Here is a 26,129-nt window from a genome sequence, read left to right on the forward strand (position 1 = left end):
AATTTAATAATTAAATAGAAATGTATATGAGGAATGAGACATGTCTAGTCAGTGAACATTGATTAATCAATATATACTAGAGCAAAGTATGGTTTGTTGACTAAAAATCTATTGGATCTACTTAAACGCGAGTTTTTACAAAATTTATCGCATTGCCCTAGAAATTATTTACTCAGTGACTTATTGATGGCTATCTCAAAACCGTCTATAAGTATGAACCTGAAATGATTAGTGATGGATATCTTTAAACTGTAAATGTGTAATAACGCTGTTTCAAAAAATTCGGATGTGGTCTACAAAATAATTATTTCTAATACCTAAATTCTTCGAATAACTGGCTAACTATTCATCTCCAGAAGGATTATAACTAGAGATCTTTTTCTTTTTATGCGGTAAAAAATTGAAAAACGTTTTATGAAAACCCAAAATGTGTATAAAATACACCAATCCTTTAATAATCATCAACTTTATTGTTTCATTTATAAAATTAATACATGGAAAGCCTACTTAACCACGTTTAACTCAAATTAAACTCGCTAAATACTCTCTACATTTATGCAAACATACATTAAAAACTACTTCGATTAAAATCCTAAAATTTTGTCCATAATTGAAGAGCTATGTGGAAACTAATTGTATTATATGATTTTATATTCCTATTATGAAAGCAGGAATTTAATAAAAAAATTTAAAACTAGCTCAATTTTAAGTTTTAGAAAAAATATACAAGGCACTATATAGAAAGGAGTATTTAAAAACATTTTTTTTATACAAGAGATAAGTTAATGTAGAAAAACCTATAAAGTCTGATTACAAATGTATAGATATATTCATATTGATCAGACAATTTTTATTTTTAATATAGCTAATTTATATAAATAAAACAATAATTTTATAAAAAAAACAATTGAAAATCCCACTAGTAACAACAAAGTCAGACGGAAGAATGAAGGACTTGAGACATAGTGGGAATCTAAGTTAAAAACAACAACCCTGAAGTTTTTTAAGATAAGCTTATTCTAGAAAGACTTTTCCACAGTTATTCGAAACTACTGGTTAATACTATTCCAAAAACATTCTTCATTTGTGTTCGCTTGTTTTATTATTTAAGGTTATTTTACTCAAATTCATCAATTTGAACGATTAATTAAAAGAGGGAAAAATAGTAAATATTGGCATACATAGAACAATATGTGTATAATATGAGAAATCAAGTTTAAACATTAAATATTACGAAAAAAAAAATAGCCCAAAAAGACTAAAATGTGCAATTTTGAGTACTCTAAATCTCAGATCGTAGAAAATTACCAGCACGTGCAATTTTGTGCAAAATAAATTAGTGTTATTTGAATGTCTTCTCCAGGATTCGAATATTTGTTGATATTAAGTGGAATTTGGAGCAAGAGAACAGATTGCAATTGCACGACAACCCAGTCTCTAATTATAACAATTCATTTTAATGATAACTTAACCCTCTACAAAATGAAACAAATATCATCTAAATCGGGCTAGTGTTAGCAAAGATGGAAACTCGTTTTATTTTTATCGTATAAAATAAAATATTAGATACCACTACTACAGTGGCTTTTGCATTTTGGCTGCCCTAGCGAGATAAATAGGCTACATTTCAATAATTTGTTTGACAATAAGTATTCATAAATAATAAATAAGTATATATAAAAAAAAATGAATACTTTATAATCACTTTTTATAGCATAACAATAAAAAAATATATAATATTGTTATTATAGTTTTATTAATGATCGGTCTATGAAAATGCCATCCGTACCTTTTGGGTTTACCTGTAATCGGCTATTAAATATTAAAGTTTATGCATTAATACTTTGCTAATTATTTTAAAAATAAAAAAATTGAAGTGAGACTCTATAAAAATATAGTGAAAATACAACATATTCATGACTTATTTTTACTCAATTTGCCGGAGGTTTTATTTTTCACCATCATTGAATAACTTACGTACATGAGATCTATAAGGAACAGCTTGTTACCTTTGTGGTACACTTTGCAGTACTTTTTTTTCTCCTTTTCTATATATTCAATTGCTATAAGAATAATTGTGCCGCAATTTCGTTATTAGCTCGAAATTTTCCTAGTTCAACAAGAGCACTGTGGCAAAAAATGAGTAAGAACTGCTGCTCTACATCGATGGTTCTGTCTGTTCTCTATTTGAACTTAAATGAATGCGTGATAAACTCAAAGAATCAATGGTTCAGAGGACCACGCAGAAAAATGTTATTTCTTTATTACCATGTTTCATTTATTTCAGTTGATCATGACCTTGAAAATGAGCTAACAAATAAATGTCTGCAACCTTAAAGCCACCAGAGTACAAAATGACGGTCAATTGAATTTTTAAAATTTAGCTCAATTCTCATTCTTTGCTCAATATCTTTAAAATTAGCACCCTTTTTTAGAGTAAAGTTATGCGATAATAGCTCTTTATTTTCAGTAGTTTCTAAAATACAGTATATAAAAAACCAATATTTTTTTCAAGTAAAAAAAATAGACATTTTGTGAATATATTTTGGCAAATATCATGGAAACAAAAACTCTTACTAAAATGATCGTTGTTAACTACTTCAATATGAATTTAGTCGGCTTAAATTTGAGCGCAAATAAGCACCTATTAGACGTACCTAATAGTTTCACAGAAAGTTTTTCTAATACTTAATTTTTAATCCAAATAATGAGAAATCAACATTTTTTTAAATTTATTTATGGGAATATCATAGAAACTGACGAAAATAATCTTCAATTTAATAGTTATTGACTTCTTTAAGTCTGTTAGGGTTACCTAGACATCTTTATCAAGAAATATTCTTTTTGTTGTTTCCAAATAAAGGAGAATTAAGATTTTGTGAGTTCATTTTGCTTATATGCAGCAGAAACTATTACACATACCAAAGTCTATTAGGACTTGAATTGTGGCTAGTTAAATAACTCATAATGATTAAGTTCTGAGAAGTAACAGTTTCCACATTTCCATAAATAAATAAGATAAATGATTTTTCATTATTTGGGAAAAAATGTTGATATTTCAAAAACTGTCTTAGTAACTATCTGACCTACAACTGTTTATTAGTTCCTCAAATTGAAGACAATAAATACACCATAAATTAATTCAGGATGATTATCATCATAGGTGTAACAGTTGCCAAAATAAATTCACAAAATGCTTACTTCTCATAAAAAACTATACTTCCGGAAACAGGCTATAGCCACTCAAATTACGCAAGTTAAATTGACATAGTTCATGATGCTTATCTTTGAGTAAGTAGCAGCTTCATGATATTTGGAAAAATATTGATATATCATTTTTTAAAGTGTTGGATTTTTAAGACTGTTTTTCAGAAACATTTGAACATGAAAGTTTAGTAACTTTATTCTACTTAAAAAATGTTCTAGTCATGATTTTAGTCTAGGTAATAGCTATAAGATATCCAGTACTGAAGAAAAACTAGCAAAATTTTCATAATTGGCTATTATTTTTTTAATCTGGTGTTTTTAATGTAGCAAACATATATTTTTAACCTTATCTTCAAAGGCATAATTGATTGAAATAAATGAAATTGCATAAAATAAGTCACATTTTTTACCACTTAGTCTCCAAAAATATTCTATTTGTCTTTGAAAAATAATACTTACTTAATTGTAATTAACTGTTAAAGAATAAAACATGTTTGAAAGAAAGCAATATAAAATAAACTTACTGGAAGATTATTGATTGACTGTGTGTATAGATGAATGGAATATGGTCCGGGTGCGGTAAAAAAAACAACTCAAATAGTAGATAATTATACTATTTTATTGAGCCACTAAAATAGTATAATTATCTAATATTTGAGTTTTTTCTTTTTACCGCGCCCGGACCATATTCCATTCATCTAAAATAAACTTACTTTTACTTACAAAAGTAAAATTTATTTATCAAATTTTCCCATTAATAACAGGTTTGTATTTTATTCGTATGTTATAAGGGAAGCCAGTCTTCATGTTGGCACTTATATTTATGAATAACCTGCAGCAGTAATACAATTACATAAAGATAAAATAGTAATCTGTATCACATCAATTTCCATGATGTGACCTTTTCTAAGTTTTTCCTCAATGTCAATTTTGGGCTGATTTATGGATTGTTTATTCGCTTTTTTTTCTAACCAATCTTTGGTCCAACAAATAATAAAGGAGAATAGCAGTGAAGAATAAATAAGAAAATGTCTGATTTGTTCAGTGATATATGGATAGAAAATTAAGGGATACAATGGTGAGAATAGGGATGATTAATGTCCTAGCATATGAAATAAATACATGATGTTTCTAATCCAGACATAAGAAAAATTATAAAATTAATATCACACATGAACATTTACCTATAACAAGTAGACACATCATATTTATTACTTCCTTTTTTTTTTTTATTAAACCATTGTATTGCATTATTACTTTTGGTAGTAGTAAAATCAAACAAGTGGTAACATAATTTATTCAATCTAAATCATAATAATTAACTTTTGATAATTAACATAGAAAATAAATTTTACAAAAATTATTATTTTTAATACACATTATTAATATTAATGCTTTCAATAATTAGTGGCTAAATTTATAAAACAACAGAACAATATTGACACATTTTTTTTTCAAAGAAGATTAGAGACTGGAAGATTTTTAAAAATATAATAAATATTTATTTCTTTTTGAAAAAGCTTTCATTAATTTGAACATAGTCAAAATAGCTATATATTAAACTCTTGTGATCCATCACTTACAATGTTGAGCCTCAAAGCAATTGCTTCTTTCCTTAAGCTACTACCCATCAATGAATTCGACAAATAACAGTATGATATGAAAGTAGACCAGAGGACATATCAATCCTGTTACATTGGCACAATAAATTATAGGCAATCATGAATGTAAAAAAAAACTAACTATAATATTATTTTATGTTAATAAAATAAACAGGAATACACCAAATGACCCTTGTCAAATTGTTCCAATACTTGTATTAAAGGGTTTGTTAAATTAATCTAAACAAATTCCATTACAACTTAGTGAATTTGATAAATATTTTGTGAATCTGCTTCTACTTCTTAATTTTACAAACATTTCAGAGAGAAAATATATTCTAATGCAGGCTTAAATTAAATTAATTAAAATCATACGAGATCCCAAAACTTAATATAGTCAATCGCTATAATTAAACTATATCGTTATTATTTATTTTACATACAAATACAGAAATAATAATTTTGTTTTAATGATCTGTAAAAATTTTACCTATTTTAATCAACAATATCTCCTCTAGTTGTACTTTTCTTACAATTAAACCAGTCTTTTAATCATATTGCGAAACACTAGTTTAATTTCTTATGCCTACCCAAAAATAATACCTCCTCAATATACTTCAATCATTTTATTAAAAATTTATATTTTCTTTATTATATTTAATTTTGTACAATATAACATTTTCTTAAATTATAAATTAGACATTTTAAGGGTAAACAATGATAATAATATAATTAATTTAAACAGAAAAAATGATTTTTTTTTTAACATTATAAAAAGTAGACAATATTTAGTCTAAAGTGCAGTAAGATTTAACTAAATAAATATATGTGGCTATTCTATACCAATTAATAAATAAAATCATTGGTTCACCAAAAATAATGGTTCAAAATTCTACTGGTTAAGTATGTGGGTTTTTACAAATGGAAGGAGATGGGACTAAACTATTTTAGTAAACCTAAATTATATAGTTTGTTGTTACTTTCTTTAAAAAAATATTTCAACTAATCATGAGATACAATAAACTTAGTACTAAAAGAAATAAAGTAAAAAATATAACTTTGTGGAAAGTTTAAATCTAAAACCTATACAACATCCATTGGGATTTCTTTAGATTATATAGGGTTATAATTTGTTATCATCCTTTTCAAAAAATCATTTTAGACTAATATTTTTTATTATATTAATTGATTTTTGAAACCAAAATAAATTAAGTAAATAATTACTCATAAATTATTTGTATAAAAAAAAATTAAATAAAATCAAGAAGATACTGCTAATAACAAATTAATCTCCTTTAAAATATGCTATCAATAAAATAAGAATCTTGTAGAAGAGGTTATTTGCCATTAGTAGTCTCATAATAATCACTTTACCACGGAGGATAAATAATAGGAAATACATACTCTTCATAAATCAGAAGCCATTGCCCTCTACAAACTGCAGGAATAAGGATAGACTATACTTAAATCTGAAGATAGTGTTAGGAAAAATTACATCGATCTAATATGTTTAATTAGAATCCTGAAATTAATTCAGGATTTCTTAGTAGAGAGATGGTTAAAAAAGGTAAGAATAGATTAAAGTGACATATTTTACCCATTCTCATAATAATCAGTTAAGCAAAGAAATATTGAAACCATCACAGTATTGTCTAATAGGATAGATGCACCAGTATTAGGTACCTCAGATTTAAATTAGAGGTTCACTTATGGTGACTTCTTCTAGAAAGTTCTTTCTTAGCAATCAAGACAGTCTTTGTTTGGTTATTTCAGCCAGTAAGAGAAAATTCCCCTTCTGCATGTGGTATTTAGCTGAATAAGGTGAGGAGGTAATAGTGTCTTGTAATGATCTTTTAGGAAAGTTCAAATACTTTCTGTTTAAATTATTTTTTAGAGGCTTTTTATTAAATGTAGAATTTTTTTTTTTACTGAAGAAGTTTTAATTTCTACATAAACCAGATGCCAACTTTTGACTCAACAAAAACCTTATTTTTCCAGTAGCAGGCACATTCAGATATGACTAAAATAAGTATTTGATACTTTGTCAAACAGACTGGAGCTCTATAATTGTCAATAAAACAACTTTTTGTGAATTAGCACTGTTTAAAGTTTAAATTTTGTATTGGGTATATTTATAAAAAGGGTTGCAATCAAGATGATAATTTTGGATAAGGATTTTAAAGACAATAAAAAACAAAGCCTCAAGTATTTTAAAAAAGTTTTTGTTGCGAAGAACGATGACTAATAAAATTGATTTCATCAGGACAAATGTGCTTGTCACTCACTAAAGCAAAAAATTAGTAAGATTAATTCAGTTTAAAAAATGATAATTTATCTTTATTAATGTCAAACCTAAATTAGCTTTGAGAAAATTTTACCAATTTAACACCAGTATTGAAAAGTAAACCATGTGTTAAATAACACCATAATACTAAAAAATTTAAAACATTTTGGTTCATGTAAACACCTACTACTGGTACATCTACCATAGTATTAAAATAAAAAAGAATTAAGTTCAATTAGAATTGTTTCATTCATAACAAATTAAACAGGCAATCATCTATACCACAAATGGCATTTTACTTATAAAGATCTAATATAGAGGGTAAAAAAACAAAACAAATACTAGGTATCAATCTAATAACTTTTTAAGGTTATAAAATAAATTAACTAACCACTATAAAAGAGGTTTGCCTTCTATATACCATTGGTAACATTCAGTATTAGGTAACCATTATAATAAGTACTTATTGGCACATATTTGCTACATTTTATGAGATCTTACAAATATTGCACTTTGTTAATAACCGACCGGTCATAGTGTTATTTACCCCTTGAGTCTTGGACAGCAATTAGATTTGAGTAGATGCTACCCTTTGCGAGTGAAGGGCACGGTCCTTTTCTCAGAGAAGCATTTGGTCCTTTGGCACCACAGGATCCTTTAGCTAAACTTTTATCAGGACCTTTAGCCAAACCTTTTTCTGGACCAATCCATGGAACATAATCTTCCCTGTAGGAAAAAATATATATATTTTAAAGGATAAAACAATAAAATATTAGAATTACAGAGTCAATTTATCAAAGATCTATCATTCAATTTATGCAATATAAATAATAAAAAGTTAATTTAATATCAAATATAACAAAATTTCATAATTTGTGCCTTTTATTCAAATTATTGCAATCAGAAGTGGATTAAGTTAATGTAAGAACTATATAAAATGTTAACTGGAAGGGATAGATTTTGTATAATAAAAAATAAAACAACTTTTACAAACAAACTTTTCTTGATTCAATGTAAAAAACTTTAAAAGTACCATTAGATATAACATTGTCTTCATGTAAATTATATTCCATATTCATTATGGTGAGTTTGGCTAGACGATCTGGTCCATCATGTGCCTTAACTCTCTTTTTACAAGCTACAAAAATGTTGTGGACCAGAATTTACTTTTTCTCATAAATTATACAACCGAATTACATTGACTTTTATGATAACATTACCTTCATTTATAATGTAGATGCTCATATTTCAATAAAACTGTGATGACATAGTATTATCAAACATTATATTGATTACATTTTTTCTATTACCAATGTTAGCAATGAACTCTTTATTTACAATTATTTTTTATGACCTCCTTCTTGGGGATAGGAGGAGGGGGAGGGGTCATCTACCACCCTATTCTAACCATGATGGAGGTTCAATTTGTTTTTTCTTGGGACTACCACTGAAATAAAAGTCGACCCCTCAGACCAGATTTGATCTGGTGCCATTGCAATTGTGAGGTTGCAAAGTCCTAGGCCTCAACTCCCTCAGCTACAGACAGCCTCTCATTTCTTATAATATTTCATAATAAATAAAATTAAATTAAAAAAAAAAAAAATTACTTACAAAAGTAAACTTTCATCTGGTCCTCTGTGCAAATCTTTGTTAGGCCCCTGAGGTTTAGTAAGAAGAGGAGACATGAATAGGCAGCAGAGTGGATCAGATTCATCTTCTAATTTAGCTGGTGTCCTGGTGCACGGAATTATTTCAAGGAGAAAATTAAAATAAATTTGTTTTTGTATTTAAATTAGATAAGAGAACAAAATAGATATAACACATCTAAAGCTACTTATTTATTGATAAACAATTGAATTCAAATTTAAATGAAATCACCTCAAAACAAGAAATAATGACACTTTACAGAATAATATTTTTTCTAATATTAAAAATTTGAAATGTACACAGTGATTTATTGATAGTTTTAACACCCACTATATTAGTCAAAATTTGATCAAGCCTTTGGACCAGACAAATAGTTAAGTAAAATGGTAAAAAAACACTCAAATAATTATTGTTGCTTCCTCAATATAAGCTCTAAACTTAAGGAAGGATTGTGGCAAAGACATTTTTCTGATAATAAAACAATGATTATATGAATTAAGTCCAAATTCAATTCATCTGATCTCTGTTGAAATTTTCTACCTAAATGATTAAACTTAATAAAATAATCTTTTTTAAAAAATTTATGGACTAATCATAATTAGTCAGAAAGTAAAAACAAAACTTTTATTCGAAAAGTTAAATTAATTTTATCTATATCCATTCAAATAAAAATTTACTAGCAGGAATCAAGAATACATTTAAAGACATATAATTCTAGCATTTCAGACATTTAATTTTACTTCAGAACAAACCAGATCATGCACTGGACCTACCTTGTTTCATTTTTGTTATTCTTATGCCTCTGCTTAGTATTCAGGTCAAGTCTTATTGGCTCGACTGGGATTGCCTCTGTCCTGTTTTCTGGTGATTTACTAACTACCTTCTCAGTTTCAACTACTTCTCCAGAAGAATCACTTTATTAGAAAAAATTAAAATATTAAAAAAAAAAAAATAAAAGAAAAAAGAATGAACAAAACATTCTCCAAGATACATTACAATTTTTATTAAAGGCATTACTCAAACAAATTTTTACAAGCCAGATAGAATCTTCATAGTCAATATTTTAAAAACTACCTGTGATTCTGGACTTAATTAGGTAAGTTTAATATTATTGTTAGTACTATTAAGTTTAATAGTATTGTTAGTTTGAATTTATTATAATTTATTCATTTAGATATAATTCTGTGTAACTCTGGCCTATAAGATGGAACTAAGTGATATCAGCTTCTTAATTTTGTACAACCTGCCTATAAATGCCTTGCTCCTATAAATCCAATCTCAGTAAAGCCCATGATAGTCAAGTAGCAGTGTTTTAAGTTATAAATGTTATTGTGATTATAAACTCAAGAAAGTTTGTACAATCCCTCAAATTCATTCTGTCTGGTCAAACGATAAAACAGAAGGAATTTCATTAACCCTTAGACAGAGATTTGTTTCTCTTCTGGGGTACCCCTACAGACTGTCAAGAAGTTACTCTTGTTGTATACCTCTTATTAAAAAATATCTCCAGCCCGAAATAAGTATTGCTTCAGAATAACTTCAATAGAAAATAAAGAAAATTGATATTTTTTTAAAGTTGTGCCACTATCAAAGCAAACCAGCAATATATTTTAATTTTTTCTTTTGTTTCATCCTTTACTTTACTAACATTTTCTCTTATCATGTTGTTATAATCTTTCAGGGACTATGAGTTCATTTATCAGCATAATGATCACTATGGCCTATGCACTTATAAACCAGCATCACCAATCTAGTATTTGAGGAATGTACACTGAATTTATAAGTTCTTTTCCTAACACTATTACTGGTTATCAAGACATACCCAAGTTTCTATCCTTGCCACTAGAGTTTATTCAAATGATCCCTATTTTTCTTATCTCTTTGTTCCTAAAGATCATACGGTACAGGATTCCAATATATGGAACTCAGCCAATAGAATGTAATCTTCTAAATAATAATAATAATAAAATCTATACAGCATATCACAAGAGATTTGCAGAGTAACACCAGAGACATATTAATGTGGCGAAAATGTTTCATCAGGCCTTAGCAGAAAAATGAACTCTATTTTTTTTATCTTTGTTCCTAAAGATCATATGGTAGAGGATTCCAATGCATGATACTCGGCCAATAAAATATAATCTAGCAATTAATAATAATAATAAAACCTATACAGCATATCACAGGGGGATGTGCAGTGGTAGCGGGCAGAGAATAAATCCAGAGGCATATTAATTTGGCAAAAAGTTTTCATAAGGCCTCAGCGGATAAATTTAATTCATTGGATATAAGAATGCTATATTACAAGTACAATCCAAGTAGGATACTTCAAAAGGGCCCCATCAAGCTGTATTGGGATGGATCCATTATTATTGACCACACAGAGCCCCATAACAATCCAGACACACTCCTCATAAACAGGAAACAAAAGAAAGCTAAGATTATAGATACTGTGATTCCAATGATAACATTAGCTCAACTGTGGGTGAGAAGCTTCACAAATATCAGGATTTGGCAACCGAACTAAAGGAGCTGCACCATCAACAATGTGTAGTGGTAATGCCCTACCCGTAGTAGTAAAACTTCAAATCCCATTATTCAGTCTCGAAAGGATTAATGCTCATTTGATATATGTTTAATCAATAGTAAATTGCTTTACTTGCATAGAAATTTACATTTCCTTAATTTATATATATTTGCCATTTTTTAGTTTGATTAATTTATTCTAAGTATATCATTGAGATATCCTATATCTACAATCACAGAAGACCCGCAACAGGAAAGTTTCTTTTCTCTACCCTACCACATTCATAGCTCCCCTTCAAACACACACAGAATAAGGTAAAACTCATTTCCAATTGTATTTCTGATTTATTTTTTTCTGAAGGATAACAATGAAAAAATGTATATATAATGGTATAAACTGGCTTGGAGACCAACAATAAAATAAACTGGCATAGAGACCAACAATAAAATAAACTCAGATTGAGTGAGAAGGCAGACCCATAACATTTATGAAACAATAACACAGTTCAACAGAAAGCTAAAAATGTAATCTAGTTGTCTTATTCCTTACTACCCATACAAATAAATTGGTACAATAAATGAAAAATACAATTGATCTCAAAATTGATAAAATGAAAAGCACCAGAAACAGTTTAATCTGAAAAATGATGTGATCCAGTAACAGTACAACCTCATACACTGCATTGGGTAAATTACCAACATTTTCTCAATAAATTCAATGGATCTAGTCTCTTTTGTCAAATTTATTTTTTGGGATTAAAGGGTTAGGTTTTATTATTTGGTTTGTAAAATAAAACAGTAGATGGTGGCACTGCTCTGGCAGGGGATAGATTTGCTTCCCTTGAGTCTAGAATAATCTGTCGGTCGTGGCATCCATAAGAGAAAACACACTTTCTGTCTTTCTTTATAAAACCCTCCCTAAACTCCACAACAGTTAGCAGCTTAGGTTTTATCTACTAAATTATCTAGTTAATTATCAAACTTAAATGTATATTGGAAGAAAATAATTGGCATTTATATCATTCTCTATTATAAATTTAATAAAAAATATACAAGAGATGATGTCACACTTATGCACTTCAAGTTTAACCCAGTAAAATAGCAAAGCAAAACTATGACAAAATTTCTATTTACAAGCCTCAAAATTCTAGCATGTTCATTTTTCATAACATTAAATATCTACAGAAATTTTTTTTTTTTTTTTTTTTATGGAAAGTAAAATATGATAAATATATCATTCTCACACTGATTTTTTCTGTTGTTCTTCGAGCATCATCGCCAAGATTGTTTCTGCAGTTTCTTCATTAAATCCTGCACTGTCAAGAGCTATTGAAACAACTCTTTCCGCCACTTCTGGATGCTTTCTACATATGCGTTGCTTTACTGTCAACATAATAATATTTTGTTTTTAAGTTATAACAGTGAAATATTCATCAGTTTCTGCAGCTTACAAATATAGAAATATTTGAAATATACAGGAAAGCAAAACCTTTGTTGTACAAAACAATAATTAGGTCAGTGGTAATGTATGGCAGTGAGATATGGACTCTAATCAAGGAAAATAGAAGAGCTCTACTGGTTTGGGAGAGAAGAGTCCTGAGAAAGATCTTTGGAGCTGTTAAAGAGGAGCACAGGTGGAGAATCAGAAGCAATGATGAAATAAAGGAATTGTATGGAGAGCCTAACATCCTCTGTGCTATTAAGAAGAGCAGACTAAGATGGTTGGGACATGTAGAAAGGATGGAGCCCTGCAGGCTACCTAAAAGGATGCTAAATGGTGCACCAGGAGGAAAAAGGAAAAGGGGCAGACCCAGGCGTCGGTGGTTGGATGATTTGAGAGGGATGAAAATTGAAAGTTGGAGGAGTCTCGCTGGAGACCATGAGGCATGGGAAACAGTGATGGCAGAGGCCCAGGTCCTACAAGGACTGTAGCGCCCAAGAGTGAGTGAGTGAATTTTTTTGCTGTTCTTTAACCTGGATATACATTGCCTATCAAAGAAAAATTGGTTAATTTTGGAATGAATCAGCCAAAATAAAATTGTTTTTCAAATGAAAATTTAATACAACAAAAATATAAACATGAATGGAATATGGTCCGGGTGCGGTAAAAAAAAACTCAAATAGTAAATAATTATACTATTTTATTGAGCCAACGTTTCGCCCCACGTTGCAGGGCTTCGTACAAGAAAACAATTGTAAAAAAATAAGATTATACTTTTTTATCAAAAAATTATTTGTTATTCTTTATGACAGCTTTGAATACTCATTTCAATCTTTTTATGAGTTGTTTTAAATATATATAAACATTAGACTAACAAAGGCCAACAAATGTTGGTTTCCACACATGGCATTCTGCCTCTCATCTGCATTAGAGTGTACACACTAAGCTAATCTCGGCCAACAAAGTACAACCAATAGCTTTATTGGTGAACATTTGGTTAGTCTTTTTCTGGAGACAAATCAGAACAGTGAACTGACAAAGTACCTTCAAACCAGAGGTTAGGGCCAAAAGATTTAACCTTCACAAGGAGAGGGACCAACAATAACTTTTCAGAAGCTTCCAAAAAATTTTTTTTTAATGAAATTGGAGTGAGATTCTAGACCTCCCAAGTAAGCTCTTTCCAAAACAGCTCAATCAGATTGAGGGCCAGAGACCAAGTTGGCCATGTCATTTTTTTTTTAAATGCCTCCATTTTCTATTAGTTCAAAATATTCTACAAAGTTTAAATTTAGGTTTAGGATCATAACATACATACACATGTGGTATTAAATCCCATTACCAGTGATTAGACTTCCTCCAAAAGCCTTTGACATTTATTGTAATTTACAGGATCTTAACAGGCAATCCTAATTTTTTGACTAAAAGTGTAAATTTAACAAAAAGTAATGTATATTCACTTCATAAAGTTTTGGATTTGTGATTGAATACAAAAATTCAAATATATAATTAAAGTCTTTATGCAGTAAAAAAATTAAAAGAAAAACTATTTAAAGATAATTTAAACAAATTGATTACAAAATGTTTGTAGAAAATAATTAGTAATTACTAAAACAAATATCGAATTTAAAAAATTTTCAAAACATACTTAATTGTTTTTCTTCAACAGATTTCATCTTCCTTAATTGTGGAGACTTTTTAATCTCTGACTTGGTTGGCTCAGATTCCTGTTTTTTCAGACTTACTCTTGGCTGTGGCATCTCCCTTTTGTTGAAGCCGAGATTAAGTAATTTTTCAGTTGCATGTGTTACATTGTTATCAGCATTCACAAGCGTATCCAGCAATATGGTCTCCTCCACTACTGGAAATACACTCTTCAAATATCTAAAACAACCAAAATTAATATTTTATAATCTATATTTGATCAGATAAACCTCGCAAAGAGAAGTAATCTGTTAATAAAATAAATGTAACAATGTTCATGAATAATATGGCAAGTTAGGTTTGATGAAGCACTAAAACTGTTTGAAGAGACATGTGAGAAACAAAAAAAATGTTTTTAGGAAGAGATCACCCTTAACCACTCTGTTTGATAAAGGAAGTTAAATGATTCTTTAAGGATCTATCATGAAATACTAGAAAAGAGAAAAAAACAATCTGTTTTCTTTAGAAATATATAATCGTATTGGCAAAATATTTTATAAGCTGAAAGATTATGATAAAGCACTCAAAATATATAATGATGTTCTAAATATTGAGAAGAAAGCAAAGAGCAAAGCTGATAATCTGGCTATAATGTTATAATGAATAAGGAAAATATATTTTAGTAAAAGTAAGATTAATAGAGCATTACCAATATTCGAAGATATAATAAATGTTATGAAAGATATTTACAGTTGTTATCATTCTGATTATCTGACTGTAAGTACCTATATTGTACAGATAGACCAAAAGCAAGGCAAGTATGATTCAGCACTTGAGTATTCTGAAAATATATTTGAGTTGAAAAAAAAATTAGGTGAGGATTATCCAGATTGCTTATTTTCAGAATATAATAGATTTAGTTATGACATTATTTATTTTTTTTAAAAGAGTTTAACAAATTTCTAAATATGAATCATGAATGAGATCAGAAGTTAATGATCAGAGAAATGAATGCTATCCATAAAACTGATCACTTGCAATAATCATCAGTTAGAAATAATATTGTTTGTTTTTTTAGATATATTTGATGTAGATCTTCATGAATACAAAACATCCATGGAAATTCAAAAGCTTAGCCCTTAAAGAAAACAAAGAAACATTACAAATACTAAAAAAGTTCTTTTGATAATTTTTCTAAGCAAAACAAACACAAAGAAGCTCTGAAACTTTTGAGTGAGATACTGGAAACCCAGGGAATCTGTTTCAAAATAAATTTGATAACCACTGCTGATACAAAAAGTGAAATTGCAAAATGTTTTATAAGGTTTAATAAACCTCAGAGAGATGTTAGGTTTGTCCAAAAATTGTTTCTCGCTTTTAAAGCAGTTTTAGGATCAGAATATCCTAAAATAGTTATTTAAAATAATTTTTTACTGAGCCCATTAGAAGTTGTCACTATTTTCAGTTATTAAAAGAAAAAAAAATACTAAATTTATTAAACAATTAGTCACTTCTGGTTGTGACTGTTGACACCCAGAATGATGAAAGTAGAACTTCATTGCATCATGGTGTAAATCAAGGTAATATTGGAACTGTTCAATATTTGCTAGTCATTGCAGTCGATTTCATTCAGATAACTGAAAAAAGAAACTCTTCTCTATTTGTTACTTTCTCAAAGAAAATAGTGATGTAGCCAAAGACCTTTAGCAATATTCACCTGATTTTAGATCCAAAGAGAGATCATACCACAAAATTTTGGCTCTGTTCACTGAGTTGATATATATACTATTTATAACAAGTCATACTTTCTATAAAATACGTAGTTAAATTTTGATACTCTCTGTTTGGATCACAAGACCATACAGTGGTAAAAAGAAAGTTAGGTATTTGTTCCAATCGCATGTTTGTTTCCAATGTGGATTCCATTAGGGGACTTGTAAAATAATTTCAGGAGGGCACTTTCTGAAGAATATAGTCCTAATTAACATGAATTATTCAAACAGGAGTAGACAAGATATGCAATAAATTATTTTCGGAAAGTAAACAATATAGAAAATTGTGAATATTGAAAAATAGGTTATATGTATATGACAGGAAAAGTCAATCAGTTTACATGGTAATACAGTAAGAAATAGAAGAAATTCTAAACAAACTTTGGAAAACAGTCATTTAACCACATGAGGTAGGTTTAGTATTAAGAAAAAATTCTCAGAGCTTCCAAACCAATCTCTGTCTTAGGTGCTGCTAGTAAGAGGCACCACTACACTACAAATGCATTTATTTGGTTCATAGTTACAAGTGGGGAAAAAATTACTCCTCTTTTTTTTTCTTTACTTTCTTAGTGCCATATTTAAATGACAAATCCGTGAATGCAGTCAATAACAAATTTGTTTTATTAATTCAAACCATAATTCATTTCTTAAATTTTCATTAATAACTAATAATTTTATTAAGTAAATAAAAGTTAGGTCAAGCAAATCATAAAGCTAGCTAACTATGCAACATGCAATAAATTTGAATGATAATCAAATATATTAATACTTCTATCAAACATTTCTGGAAAGGTTAATATCAATCTGAGATTTATGCTATATAAAACAATATAATAGCATGCATAAAATAATAAAAACTTTTTATAAATATAACAGCATTACTACCAAGCTTCAGTAATGACAGTGACAAACTAAACAGCCAATAATATTACTTTAAAAAAATATAAATAAATAAATAATAGCATATACTGTACCACAGTGGCAAGAGAAGCCTCCGAACGTCCAACTTCAAAACGAGGGATACAACACCAAAATCACAAGAAAGGCACAATAAAACTATAAAAGAAAAATTATAATTTACATTAAAATAATTCATTCTTTTTTGTAAAAACGTATTTTTAAAAAGCATTCCATGAACAAAAAAAAAAAAAAATAAATTACTCAATACATTACAAAAAAGGATAGGCAAACTGATGGTCAGTAAGGCTAATTTTATAGAGAAAAATCTTTATATGGAAAAAACATTATGCATTAATATAACTATACAAAGCCTGCAGTACAAGTAGAGTTAATTCTTTGTAGGAACATACAACTATTCAGTTAGATCAAAATTAAAGTAGTGATATTTCAAAAATAGATATAACAAGAATGAATATGTACAAATAGTAACTAAGGATCCAAAATAATATCTATAAGCTCTATAATTTTCTCAAAATTTATAACTAGATTTGCAATTTTTTCAAAGAAAAATATTACAATTTCAGAAGATATGAATTCTTGTAAATATGTTATTGTAATGAAACATTATTATTTTTTTTTTAAATATTAAAGAACTATTGATATAAGTGACTATTGTTAAGCAACAGAACTTTTAGCAGGAGGAACATATCCTTTAAGCCTAATATTTCGTCAGCATTTCCATTTTTGATGATTGACAGTACAAATATTTTAAACATAAGGAAATAAAAAATATTGTGCATTTCAGTAGAGGTGTGTAAGAACCAATAAAATATACAACAATTAATTAATTAGTTACTCCTACATTGATTAGAGATTTATTAATGTAAACACCGAAGTTGAAATTTCACATAATGTGACAAGATATGATATTCATTTTAAACACAAACTCCGACTACAAAATTAGCAGGTGTTCCTTAACCTTAATAATAATGATTATGATTATAAAAACCCAGAACTTTATAATTAATTTCCCTGTTGTAAGCAATTGTTAAATATCATTCTGGATTGATGAATTTTGATGCAAAACTAATCACTAGTAGATTCAGGAAGCATCCCCCCTGGAAGGTGTAAATTGTTTTTTCTTGAAAACATTTGTTGATTATGTATAAATACAAAAGGTGCAATTATTGTTATGTCCTTAATTGAAAAATAAACCATATTTAAAAATTGAAGTTGTTAAGTTATTCAAACTACATTTGTTTAAATTGACTTTTTTGATTAGGTGAATGGAATAGCCCCCTCAGAGAATCCCTGGATCCGCCACTGATCAAACTGTTGAAGCCCAAAAGTTCAGTTTCTTTTTAATTTAGTTTCATTTTACTTGCAATTGATTTTTTTCATTTTTTGTTAATTATAAGTTTATTTTTAACCACAAGTTGATGATCATATTCACTTCTTTTGTCTAACTTAACTTTATATTTTGTTTCTTTATCTAATATTATGGTTACATATTTCATAAGTTACATATATTTTCTTTCTCTCAATTTTATTTTGTCTTTCGATAATTTTAATTTTTAAATCAATTATTTAATAAATAAAAGTATACATATTCCTTTGTATTATAACTTCAAATTTTTATTTTATTTCCTTGATTATGTTACTTTTACTTACTTATTCAATTACCAATATATTCATTTTATCTTCCACTTCTTTCATCAATTTAATTTTATTAATTTCATTCTGTACAATTATTTACTTTATGTCATTCTGTTTATATTTTAGTTTTTAGATTTTGTATTCCTTTGTTGTTATCTTGTTCTTTGTTCTTAGCTCTGATGAAGGCAGGAAATTCTAGCCTAAACGTTGGCATGATTAAATAAGTTTTTCAACTTATTTGTATTATATTTTGACCGCAGCCCCCAAGCCATCTGCTCCTCATTCTTTTATTTTTGTAACAGCAAAACAATTAATTTTTTTAAATTTCATTTGTTTATATTTTAATTTGATTAAATTGTATATCATTTGGAAGGAATTTATTTTGTCATTTCATTTTCTTTACTATTTTAATTTTTTTCTTTAAGAGATTATTTTCAGGTCATCCGTTTTTTATTTTTCACCCAAACCAGCAAACATTTACTCTGGGAAAGAGATTAGTTTTTCAATTGCGAAATACTCCTCGTCCCAACACAAACCAATGTTTATTCTGCATACTCCTGGAGAAATACTTTATTTGAATATTCTCAGAAACGTTTTATGGTATAGTGAATTGTAATTTAATTTAATTTTAAGAGTAAACTTGCCTCGAAGAATAAAAGAAAGAAACATTTCCAATAAGAAGCTGTCATAAAGTAATTGATAACTAAAAGACTTGTTTATATTATATTGCCATGGACCTTTTTACAATTTTTCCCTCTTTAGTTTAATTTGTAATTCTTATTTTACAGCATCTTTTTTTTATTTTCAATATTAGTTTGTATTTTTATTGACTTATTTAAAAAAAGTTTAACAATTGATATTGAACTCTAAAGAACTGCCAGTTTAATGCAGTTTAGTAATTTCCAATACACAAAAAAGTAGACAAAATGGACTCTTCAAATTGCAAGGTGATGATCAGTTGGCTGAACCAGAGTTTAGTACAGTTTACGGAATGGGAGATAGGCACCTAATCCCAATATCTACTATAACAACATCGATATCATGGTCTGAACATTCCTTGGCCTGTCAGAGATAGTGAAGGAATTAGGACATACAACCAATCCTAGTAGCTTGTAAATCAATAAAAAAAAAAAGTACCATGTATATGAAGAAGTCTGTGAAACAATCACTATCCCAGACAACCTTCTGGATCAGGAACCATAATTAGTAGTATGTCATTAATTTAAGTATTTACACATAATCAATAAATTACAAGTTAACTGAAGAGAATGTGCTGACAGCTGAAATAAAATTATGAATAACTGCTGGGAACAGAAGCTTCTGTTCAGAAGTCTGTAAAATTTTGGGGGCTATCATACCGAACTGTACTCATAGCTTTTAAGACTATAATAAACCCAGCAGTAACATATGGTCCTGACTATTCCGAATCTGATGAATACATTTTTTATTTTTCTTCTTTAGTTATTCATTAAATTCTTTTATATTTTTTATTTAGTCATTGTTTATTACTGCTAATGATGGGTACTAGTTAAAGCCCTATCAGATTTTTTCAATGAATATAAGACCTAGCTAGTATTAAAAACCATTTAAGTCTACATTGACATGCCGAGTTTGATCAAAATCATAAGAGTCATTTTTGAGAAGTTTTAAAAAATGTGAAAAATCGAATCAATGACATCAATGGTGACTATATTACCTACATCAATAAACTTGATCAAGGATCTATACTTCCCAATCAAGTATCGAACTCGGGACCATTTTCATGAGCCCAAAACTACTTTAGTTTCATAAATTAAAAAAAAAAAATTCATTTCTTAGTTTTTGTTTTCTTCATGTAACAATATTTTTGGTAATAATTTTCTTGCTATTTATCCTACTATTAGAGGTTTTATCACAATCAATTAACAATACAGTAAGTAATTGCCTAATTTACACATGTTACTATAAAATTCAGGGTTATTTACACTACCATTTTGATAAGTATTTTATTTTTATTTTAAATTCAGCTTTGTCAGTTTATTGTTGAAAATGCAAAGTACTCAATAGAACATTTGAAAAGCAATTTTGTAAGCCTTCATATTTTGAAGCTAATCAATACTAGCCATCAATTTTGCATGACTATGCTCATGCAACTATTACTTTTTTAATAATTCACAAAAAAGCTCTATCATCTTAAACTACATCCCATATTAAATTAATTTGACAATATTATTCACCAATGTAATAGAACTGTAAGTCATATAGTTATATAGAACACATAGGCACACATAACCGATTCGCTATTCATCAGAGGCCTAGTCAATATTTAATTATTTTGATAATTTTAATAATTAAAAAAAGTATATAAATTCATATTTGTTTTCCTTATTTCTATTACCTATTGTTATGCCTAATTTAATACAATAATAATGATAATTTTAAAAAAATATATTTTTTAATAATCACAATAATATATTAGCAAGAAAGTGTCTCCAACTACTATTCTTGTTAAAAAAACACTCTAAATAAATTATTAGCAAGAGTAATTTCAAATATAAGAAAATTATACGATACTTAAGCCACAAACCGATGAACACCTCTAAAATAATTCCTCATGCTCTTGGGTAGATTTACAAGCAACGTACCACATGCAGAGGATACCTATAAAAACTATTCAACATTCTCTCACTACTGATTTACCTAAGCTTCATTTTTGGTGAGTGTGGCTTTGGCTGTGGCCTGCAAGCTATTGGTACAGGAGGCCTTACAGGAGGTGGTGGTGTAAATGGTCCTGGTGTTCTGACAGGATGCTTTTCCACTTGCAATGCACTGACAACTACTGCCTCACGCCCATGGTATCTAGAAATTATTATCATCATATACAATTTTACAAACATAACTTTCTGTAACAAAAATTAATTAATTTAACTTACAAAGCTTTTATTTCTGAGTGTTATTATGGCATGTTAAGAAAAGGCACCTTTTAGACCAACTTATGAAAATATATACCATGCTTGCAATAAAATTTTTGTTTTCAATCTGTATGTTAAAAAATTTTATTTTGTAATATCGAAGAACATACAATAGTTATAAAAATATACAATTTTATTTTTTAATTTTCAATAATGAATTTTTGATCCAATAACTATGAATATATTCCACATATATAATAAATAATAAACTCTTAATCACATGTACTATCTACCTTTAAAGATGTTCTCAGCTTAATATTCCAGAAATAGGGACTTTGAAGTTCATTTTACTAATTTCATAACAACGTACTTTAATACTGTCTTTTGAATATCATTAAAAGAAATAATGTAAGAGTAATTACATTACAGTAGCTATGAATAGAGAAATAATTTATTCATACTCGCTGCAAAGGAAAAGCTGTATCATTGGCTCTTTAGCCTTAATTCTTTAATTAATTCTAATTTATAATATAAATTCTTTAATTTGTGCTGCCAATTTCACACACGTGAATTTGAATGAGAACCTTTTATAATTAGAAAATATATCTTCATTTTGTGCTGTGAAGAGGTTGGCTCTCTCCCTAATCCATAACATGCCAAAAGGTTTATCTTTTTAGCTCAATTATCTGTTGTAGAAAATAAGTTTTATTATTTTGTTTTGTAAATAAAACGATAGATGGCGACACTAGAATACTGCTGAGAATAAAACAGGCATGCTGCTTTGTTCTACACAGTCTGTCCTGGCATCTGTTTATGAAAACACACTCTCGTTCTCTTTATTTACAAAATCCTCCCTACTTTCCACAACATTATCTACTCAGTCACTTACTGTTACAACTGAATAATACGTGATAATTAAAAATTCCCAAAAACATATATACACAAGAAAATTGATGAGGATAATAGCAATTATTTATACCTTGTGTATGAGAAATCGAGATAAATTTAATCGTTTTAAATTTTTATCAAAACATACTTAATTAAAAGAGCTTTTATGTGTGTTTCTGGAACAGTGGGAAACATGTGTCTGATCCTGGAAATGATATCTGTCATGGCTGCTGCCTGAGTGGTTGAATGCACTGCAGAAGCTCCCATCAGAGGCACATGGCGTCCATTACGGAAATTTTCCTAAAAAAAAAAAAAAAAAAAAAATCCTTTTTATCAACTCAAAATAGACTCTAATAATACAAATAGTGAGATAATTAATTTAGTAAAGCATTCATGAGTTAAAAAAAAAGAAGTTAAAACTGTGTAGTTTATAAACTGTATGGTTCAAAATGTATATTTTGAATAACAGTTTGAAGAAACTATAAATTATAACTATTTTGATTTTACATTAAAATTAAAAACATAACCTTATGTGTTTATATAATATACCCACAAATGGAACCTTCCGCAAACTATTTATCTCTATATCTCTAAAAATTTGATTGAATTTAGAATAGTGCCTCTATTAATTTAAGTACCTGGTCTGATCTGTCAAACCCAAGTTACTAGAACAGTTTATAATGGGACTCTTTATTCATTCCCCTCTCCATTATCTTCATGGTTGGAATTAGTTATTTAACAACCATAGTTATTAGAGGTAAATCTTATATTTTAGATTATACAACACAGAAAATGTTTTAGACTTTTTTTTTTTACTTTTAAAAACTCAACTAAATACTGAACATTAACAAAAGAGGAATTATATGAATATCTTAAAAAAATAAGAATGAATTCATCAAATATCTTGAACTATGTATACCACAAATATTTTCTTATTCTTGTCCATAACAGTATACAACAGAAAATAGCATTTTAAAAACACCTTTCTGGGATACGATCATTACAAAATAATATGATGATCAGAGGATGGAAATATTGAATTATAATCTAATTAAATAAATAATACACCTATAAATAATCAATTACCTGATTACTCTGAGTCTGTTCTGAATTTGGTTTGATTCTGGGATCATCTAGGCTTATATTTCTTGTAAAGTAATTCACAAAGTAGCTGTAAAATTAAATATCATCTTTTAAGAAATTTAAACATATAGAAGTATCAAAAATTAATTAATTTCAAATTAGGAAGCAATGGTATTAAATTAAATAAAAACAAAACAATGAACTGATTGAGCTATATGTAGATTAGAAACATATTATTTGAACTAAGGTGATAAAACAACATGTAAGATGAAACCTTAAAAAAAAATCCTTTGAAAGGTTTCATTAACTGAGTTAAGTTGATTATATAAATTCACTTACCTTTTTCCAGACTTTGGTTCCAGTTTGGAGTCCCATCCAGGTGGTAGCCTTTTGAAACTCATATTTACAGAAACTTTAAACTAAGGGTGTCCACACTCAATAGGAATGCATAGCTGGAAGATTTGTTTGGAAACTGAAGGAGATACATGGTCAGCAGAGAAATCAATACTCCAGCTACTGGTAATCCCACACCATCACAACAGATGGCAGGATGTCCAATTTCCTATTTCCTCAGTTTCTCATGAATAGTGTTTAATAGAGGATTATTGAACATAAAAGATAGATATAGAATTATAATAACAAAAATATAAATTTTATAGTTATCTGATAAAATACATAGCATTTAATTATTTCAGGTTTATGCTTTTAGGTTGAAATTAGAAATAATAATTTGATGAACTTACACATAATCTGTTTATATATATTCAAATAAAATTACAATAAAAGTGAAGGAGACCCCTCACCTCCAAATATTTCTAGTAGAATTAGCATTGAATGGATGCATCAAAACAACAGATAAGTATTTCACTGTACACCTTCAAGTACCATTGGTAGAAAAAGGTAATATTAAATCTGAGTTATGTAACCATACGTTATGCAACCTATTAATTTAATGTTTTTCTATTTTAGGGGGATCGGGAAAAAAATAAATAAAAGTGAATGTGACAGACAGTATGTGATCAAGTTTTTCTGTTTTAGAGGGATCGGAACAAAAATAATAATAAATAAAAGTGAATGATTTTGAAAACAAAATTTATTTTTAAAAAAATTAAAACAATTTTACAAAATAGGTATTATCTAAAAATATGAAAATTAGCATAGAGTTTTGATGCTAAAGATGATTAAATAAATTTTAAAATTAAAAGAGTAATAAAAATAAATTATGAGGTAAAATAATTATAGTCAGTTAATTTAAAAAGAATAATTTGATTCCATTATTATGGCAAAATGTACAGGATATAAAATATGGAATTCCATCAACATTCACAAACCTTCTCAAATGACGAAATAAAATGCTATTTATTCTTAAGTTAATTTAATCACCACAATCCTTCTTTGAAGGCCCACTTGCATTGAATTACTAAATTTCACTCATCATATTTATTGAGAGTCAGGTGTTGCTGTAAAGATGGCCAACCTGTTGTCATCATTAATAAAGTTGAGGATCTGGAAGCCTTTTATGGATGCCACACCGTTGTGGTTACTTAAAATTTAATCCTTTATTTATTTTTTCTATTACTTTGTCTATTCTTACATTTTCATTATTACTACTCATTTAATTATTTATTTGCAACACAAGAAAAACTTTCTTTTTTATAGAAGCTATTAATCTATTAGTGCATATGATTCATTTGTCTTCCTTCAGTAAATTTAATTTAGTTTTCCTGATATATTTTCCAAACATATTTTTACATTTATGCCTATTATTTTCATCTTATTTTCTATTTACCCTTCTAAGTAGCATTATTTTTATTTTCAAACCAAGTAAATTATTATTGTATTCAAGTGTTTATTTCAATTCTTGTAAATTTTATTAATTATTTCTATACTTGTCTCAAATTAATTTAACATTGTATTTAATTTGTTAATTTTTCACTCAGCATGTGTTTCTTTTATTATCAATAATGAAAATTGAATTATCATCAGATTTTCAATTTTTCATCATCGCATATTTTATTTTATTTAGAGAAAGTAATATTTCTTCATATTATTATTTGCCTAAAATTAATATTAATTTGTTTTCTATTCTATGGACATTTTCTTTCTCTACAGACTATAATTTTTTGTTTTCTTATATTTAGACAGTCAAATTTTATTTTATACATAACCACAGATTCTTTTAATTCAATCTTCATCATTATCTTATACTTTTTCTCACCAATTTCTAATAAAAATATCAAATGTACCCTTTCCTTCATTCCAACTCCCAGACCTATTCCATTTCACTTCACTACATACAACCCCTTTTTCTTATATGATTAATATCCTACTAACCTGTCATTTTAACTCCCAGTCCTTCCCTGTACATTTTGATGAATTTCTTGATACCTTCCTTAATAATTCCTATCACATCATTGCTGTTTCTGAAACCTGGCTCAAACCAGACATTCCTTCTTTTTCTGAAACTATCCCTAATGACACACTCATTCAGTAAGACATTTCTTAGAATTGAACCCTATTATTTAAATTTAAATATAACCAAGAAAATAATTTTACTTAAAAATAAATGTTGTAAGATTGAAAATAGAATAT

The 26,129-nt window shown here is 28.0% G+C and overlaps 1 protein-coding gene and 1 long non-coding RNA gene across 3 annotated transcripts; one reads left to right on the forward strand and one right to left on the reverse strand.

Moving 5' to 3' along the window:
• Positions 1-4,498: 4,498 nt before the first annotated feature.
• Positions 4,499-24,148, reverse strand: LOC106686758 (uncharacterized). Of its 2 annotated transcripts, XM_014430251.2 has the most exons (9): positions 23,877-24,143; positions 23,541-23,625; positions 22,603-22,754; positions 21,355-21,513; positions 14,352-14,587; positions 12,510-12,648; positions 9,513-9,653; positions 8,704-8,826; positions 4,499-7,818 (listed from the first exon to the last, which is right to left on the reverse strand). In XM_014430251.2, the coding sequence occupies exons 1-9, from the start codon at positions 23,936-23,938 to the stop codon at positions 7,632-7,634; spliced, it is 1,284 nt and encodes a 427-aa protein (XP_014285737.1). In that variant the 5' UTR covers positions 23,939-24,143; the 3' UTR covers positions 4,499-7,631. The 2 variants fall into 2 exon arrangements, with proteins under 2 accessions (XP_014285737.1, XP_066903312.1); XM_067047211.1 differs by lacking the exon at positions 9,513-9,653 and having other exon boundaries at positions 23,877-24,148.
• LOC136795715 (uncharacterized) lies at positions 24,003-25,233 on the forward strand. The gene is made up of 3 exons (XR_010843365.1): positions 24,003-24,056; positions 24,233-24,437; positions 24,507-25,233. It is a non-coding gene; the product is annotated as an uncharacterized lncRNA (long non-coding RNA).
• Positions 25,234-26,129: the final 896 nt, after the last annotated feature.

The sequence above is a fragment of the Halyomorpha halys genome, unplaced genomic scaffold (assembly GCF_000696795.3).
Source record: "Halyomorpha halys isolate HHAL.00 unplaced genomic scaffold, Hhal_1.1 Scaffold868.1, whole genome shotgun sequence".
NCBI classification, from domain to species: Eukaryota; Metazoa; Arthropoda; class Insecta; order Hemiptera; family Pentatomidae; genus Halyomorpha; species Halyomorpha halys.

Bases quoted from the DNA above. Each gene is read 5' to 3' on its own strand.
- LOC106686758 (XM_014430251.2), bottom strand. From the start codon at position 23,938: ATGAGTTTCAAAAGGCTACCACCTGGATGGGACTCCAAACTGGAACCA. The intron at 22,755-23,540 runs GTAATTGATTAT...TTTTTTTTTTAG, and splicing joins AACAGACTCAGAGTAATCAG to GAAAATTTCCGTAATGGACG. The intron at 12,649-14,351 runs GTATGTTTTGAA...TTATGTTGACAG, and splicing joins TGTTGAAGAAAAACAATTAA to TAAAGCAACGCATATGTAGA.